Source organism: Coregonus lavaretus (assembly GCF_964263955.1).
Source record: "Coregonus lavaretus genome assembly, chromosome: 28".
NCBI classification, from domain to species: domain Eukaryota; kingdom Metazoa; phylum Chordata; class Actinopteri; order Salmoniformes; family Salmonidae; genus Coregonus; species Coregonus lavaretus.
The window spans coordinates 9,270,321-9,276,114 of NC_140015.1; the positions used below are offsets into that span (position 1 = coordinate 9,270,321).

The following is a 5,794-nucleotide window of genomic DNA, read 5'->3' on the forward strand; positions in this document are numbered from 1 at the left end:
TTCTGGGCAAGGGCGGTCCATTTAAAATTAATTAATTATTCCTTCGCCCCTTGCCCTGCAAGTGTCAACTCATCATATGTCATCAGAAGTGTCCACTTAATTTGAGTGGTGAGGGGAGAGGGAGTGTCTTTTACATGTTTGGAATGCAGCCTAAAAACTACTTCCAGGTCACAGAATTTCTGACATTTTCAAAATAAAAGTCCCCCACATTATAGTAGAAAAGTGTCAATAACCATTCATGAAATATGGAAAAAATAATTGTCTAAACATGAACAATAATTCATATTTGTTCAAATGACATTTGCATTAAATTCGGGTTTTAAAACATGTTCCAAGGTCAAATAAATGTCCCCAATGCGAATCACTGTATATGGAATACATATTGGTAGAGCACGGAGCTTGCAACGCCAGGGTTGTGGGTTCGTTTCCCACGGGGGGCCAGTATGAAAAAATGTATGCACTCACTAACTGTAAGTCGCTCTGGATAAGAGCGTCTGCTAAATGACTAAAAATGTAAATATTGGCTTAGAGCAAGAACTATTCTGTTATGTAGTCTTTATGAAGCTGACCGTATTTCTTTACTCAAAGATTTTAGAAGTAGGCAGGACGTCCTATACACTGTCCAGTAGAAATAGAGGACACTGGATGTAGTTTGAAAGGTTCACGGGAATATGGTCCAATGGGGAAAAGGAATGGGATTCGAGTCCATTCTTATTATACCTCAGTGTTCGAGTCACCCGGCCACCCTAAATACTGTCAACCAATAGCAATTATTGTAGTTCATTGAAAAGCTCCATTATAGGCTAGGTTAAAAGTAGTGACAAGATAAATAGCAAATCATAGCCGAAGGAGGTTTTTTTTTGTCCAATGGACGTTTAGGACGTAGTAACTAATCTTATAAATAACAAGGTGAGAGCTGTCAGTGTACATTGACTGCTGCGGTGAGCTAGGTATCGTGGACCCCGTGTGTACTGTAACATTAAGGTGAGTTAGTAGTTTGGTGTTTAAGTATGACATAGTATTTTGTCATTTCGGTATGATTATAATCGCATTGTGAATATTTTGAAATGTCCTGTCTGTATTGCGGGGGCGAATAGAAATCGTTAGCATGCTAGCCAGCCATACATTGTAGGTGAAGTGGACGGCCATTCAATGATTTCTTCCGAAGAATGACATTTTACAGTGAATGTATTCGTACTGTAGAATTCTTAACAGAGAAGTGTGTACATGGGCAGCCGCGTATACTGCTGGGAAATAAACATGCAAATGTTAATTTGCGAAACCATGCATGTTGGTGTACAACCGATCGCTGCGGTGACTCTTCAGCAAAATGTCTGACTTGCTGGTCCATATCCGGGCCTAGTGAACCAGTGCATGTTTTCAGTCATTGTGGATTCATGTCCCTGAGGATTGAGAAGGACGTTTAATAATTTCTATCAAATATAGTTTGCGTTCTGTACCAAATGCAGCGTCCTTGTATTTAATTCCTGTATTGGTGTCTGTGGGTCATTTTTGACCTTCACGTCTCGAGCTGGCTAGACAACTCCTCCCACCAATCTGCTAGCAGTGTCTGTCTGAAGTATATTACATTTAGCTAGCTATGGCTAAACGAACTACCCAGGTTAGCCAACTAGCTACCGTTTCATGCTTTCGGCTTTTTGCAAATAGCTACTACCCTCACTGCATGTGACATGGGTTTAATAAGCCCCATTCACCCAGGGACATTTGATTTGGGATAGTTTAGATTTTCCCATGGTGAATCCTTCAGTTGTCATTCGTGCTAATGTTAACGTTACCTGCCCAGGGGCAGAATTGCCACGGGGAAAGGGTGTAATGTACTAAAGCATGTGGTATCTTTTACAATGAATGTAGCTAGTTTGATTTTTACTTATTCAATCATAGCATCGCTAAAGGCTAGCTTGCCTGTCTGGGCTTCATGTGCACTGTCAACTACACTACCTCGCTACTAATGCAATTGGATTAACTTGCATTAGACATATCTGGAATCGAAGTTGATCATAGCTTAGCTCCCCACTTACAGTAAGTATTAGTGTTTTGAAAATATCGTCTTCTTTAATGCTGCACTGTCATTTGCTTTGGGATCTTGCCACATTCAAACAAGCCTTGCTATTTTTCATGCAATTACACTTAATCAACAAATCGTATGACCTGGGTGTGAAGATTGTAACTTGATTCTTTATTTGCGCACAGTTGTAACCTCTTGAGATTCTACAATCAGATTTTACCACAGGACCTTAGTCTACCTTTTGCACATCCTCTGCCCTGATGCACATGGGAAAATGCTTGACTGGTTACCCCTACAGGTCAGGTCATACCTTTAGCAGTGTAGAGCTGGTTTAGGTGGTGGGCGGTAGCTAAGAGTTGTGCATGCCTTCCATTGTAAACACTTTTTTCTTGTCCAAACGACTGATTGTGTGCTGGAAGAAGAGACCTGTTAAATGGCTGGGGCATTTCATGGTGGTGCAAATTAGCAGTTAAAAAAACGTAATTTGTCATCTCTCTCCATAGGCACAAGCCATGTACGCCTGCGCTAAGTTTGTCACCTCACCTGCTGTGGTATGTATTCTTTGAAACTACAATGTCACTGTTTGATCCTCTGCCAGTTGTGCCTTATCAGTCTAGATCTAGCTCTTACACACACCGTCTTGTTTAGCTAAAAGATGTGCAGCAAATTAATATATTTCGTAAGGAATGTAGCACGTGATGAGAATGCATTTAGGTTTTTTAGAAAGAAGATTAATGAATTTGATGGGAAAGAATAGTCTATGACAGTGTTACCTGTATGTATGACCAGTGGTCTGCCGGGAATAAGTTGGGAAACATCACTATGTAGGCTATTAGCCTCTCACCTTGTAGGCTAATCTAACCCTACAGTACTCAGTCTTTAGTAAGGACAAGATTTGGATTGATCATGACATTGCCATTCTACCAGTCTTCATGCCTCTGTAATCCTCCTAGACATTAGACTATTAGATGCAACTCTGTCAGGTCATAATCTTGGCGTGCTCCAGAACTCACCTCTGGGTAATCTACATTTGGCAGTTTGTTAGTAATGATTTATAATTAGAGCTTGTTACAAGCTTTTAAGTCTGTCTAGGAGTCTGATGTGTAGTTGTCTCTTGCAGCTGCGTGGGGGGTCCAGAGTCCTCGCCCGGCCAGTCTCGGTCTCAGTCTTCAACAGACCTGAAGCCAGAAGTGAGCAGCAGGTGAGCCTCTCTTCAAACCAAATTTAAACCCTGTGACGGTAATGTTGCTAATAATTCTGTGCTTAGGTTTGTGTGTAAACCTTTTGTCAATTGCCCCTTTTTGTGATAACCTGAAACTATTAGATTAGGCAATTTTATGTTCATAAAGTTTGTTTCTTTTCAACTCATCACTAACCCATATTGCCTTTTTAGTTGTATTCATCCTGAACACCAGGCTATTTTAAATCCCTGTCTGGCTAAATACTAATGTGGCCAGTGCGTAAAAAGGACTGGTATCCAGGCTATGTGTCCTTGTGACCATTTCCACGGGTCCCTTCAGGGCTCTACAGTGTGACCATTTTACTCGCATATCAGCCGGACTATTTTGTTATGCAACCTGGAATTTTTATTTAGGAGCACCAGTGTGCCTAGAAAAATGAAGGACTCTAGCTTTGTTACCTCAACTTGCACCTACATTTTTAAACTTAGGCGCACACATGCTCCTTGTGAAAAATAAATACATCATCATAGAGCCCTGCTCTTGTGTTGACCTTTCTTGACTGGTATTTTGAGCAGCACTTTTTTTTATTTTACACCCCTTTTTTTCTCCCCAATTTCGATCTTGTCTCATCACTGCAACTCTCCAACGGGCTCGGGAGGCGACGGTCGACTCATGCGTCCTCCGAAACATGACCCGCCAAACCATCCTTATTAACAACTGCCCGCTTAACCCGGAAGCCAGCCGCACCAATGTGTCGGAGGAAACACTGTTCAACTGACGACCGAGGTCAGCCTGCAGGCACCTGGCCTGCCACAAGGAGTCGCTAGAGCGCGATGAGCCAAGTAAAGTCCCCCCGTAACTCTGACGACACTGGACTGATTGTGTCCCTAGCCCATATCTGTTATTACTTGACCCTTCTGGTAGTCTGAGAACTGGCAAGGTGAAGGCAATAGGGAGCTATGAGCTTCCATTGTATTAGAGGGGAAGGGGTGGGCTATTTAACAATAAGGCACGAGGGGTTTTTGTATATGGCCTATATACCACAGCTAAGGGCTGTTCTTATGCACGATGCAAAATGCAGTGCCTGGATACAGCCCTTAGCCGTGGTATATTGGCCATATACCACAAACCCCCAAGGTGCCTTATTGCTATTATAAACTGGTTACCAACGTAATTAGAGCAGTAAAAATAAATGTTTTCTCATACCCGTGGTATACGGTCGGATATACCACGGCTTTCGGCCAATCAGCATTCAGGGCTCAAACCACCCAGTTTATAATATACTATATATACCTGTCAGGTGGCCTCAGAGGCTGAACTGGAACGATGTTCTGATTTTGACCGCTCTGCACCCTGCATCTTCCCCAGGCCCTGTTGCCTGTCGGTGAGGCCTCTCTTCTGACCCGAGGGTTCAAGACCAGCGCTGTCTCCAGGGACATCGACACTGCCGCCAAGTTCATCGGTGCTGGAGCCGCCACAGTGGGAGTGGCCGGATCAGGGGCTGGAATTGGAACAGTGTTCGGCAGCTTGATCATCGGTTATGCCAGGTAACTGATGAACGAAAAGGATTCATTCCTTTGTTCGTGGAAGTGGGCATATTCAGAAGCAAAATCAGATGCAGCAGAAGAATCGTTGTAATCAGTGATTATGTGGGTGGCAGAGAAATGCTCAAATTTTACCACAAGAGTATTGATGACGCGTGTGAGCTGGTTCATTTTAATTTGGGTTCATATCATTAACAAACAATTTGCTGCTGTCGTCCAGCCTAAATCTTAACTTTCAGTCCTCTCCTCTTTCTCTCTCTGACAGGAACCCCTCCCTGAAGCAGCAGCTCTTCTCCTATGCCATCCTGGGCTTTGCCCTGTCTGAGGCCATGGGGCTCTTCTGTCTCATGGTGGCGTTCCTCATCCTGTTCGCTATGTAATTTAGTCACACCCTGTTCCCATCCCTGTCACCTCCCTTCTCCCGGGGAATCGGAACTCTTGATGCGAAGCTCACGAGGCCATGGCACCGCCATTCCAATCAAAATCTACGACTACAAATCCTGCCTTTTTATGTTCCCCTTTTTTCCAGAAGTTTTACATATGAGTTCACTTTGGTTTAGACTGTCTGTCTGAATAAATGGTTGGGATAACTATAAACGTGTTGGTCCTTATTTTCGGTGGTGTTTGGGTGCTGGACTGAAAGACATGTAAAAGATACAAACTGAAAGTACTAGTAAAATTATCACATTGAATACAATATAAGCTAAATGTGCTAGTACAGGGATGGGCAACTGGTGGAATTTCTTAGAAATGAAGTTGGGGTCTCAACTTACTGTTGAGAGTTAGAATAATAGAATATACAAGGTGCAATTTCTAAATGTAGTTGTGCATCAGCAGTCACTCAATTAGCCCATGTCAGCAAAGCATTTAAAGATTGGTAAATTAGTCCAGCGACCAGCTATGTAAACTTGTAGTAAGCGTGCTCGAATTACCGACCGGGGTGAGGCCCATTTGATCATCAGTTATCATATTAAAAACTTCAAGCGTTTTCCTCCACCCTATGGAAACTGTCTGCGCTGTCACGAGGGGGGCTGCTAAAATGT

At 43.0% G+C, this 5,794-nt stretch overlaps 1 protein-coding gene across 1 annotated transcript; it reads left to right on the forward strand.

Annotated features, from left to right (window-relative positions):
- Positions 1-701: 701 nt before the first annotated feature.
- Positions 702-5,348, forward strand: LOC311104260 (ATP synthase F(0) complex subunit C3, mitochondrial-like). The gene is made up of 5 exons (XM_084146037.1): positions 702-984; positions 2,530-2,577; positions 3,147-3,227; positions 4,576-4,754; positions 5,017-5,348. The coding sequence occupies exons 2-5, from the start codon at positions 2,539-2,541 to the stop codon at positions 5,129-5,131; spliced, it is 414 nt and encodes a 137-aa protein (XP_084002163.1). The 5' UTR covers positions 702-984; positions 2,530-2,538; the 3' UTR covers positions 5,132-5,348.
- Positions 5,349-5,794: the final 446 nt, after the last annotated feature.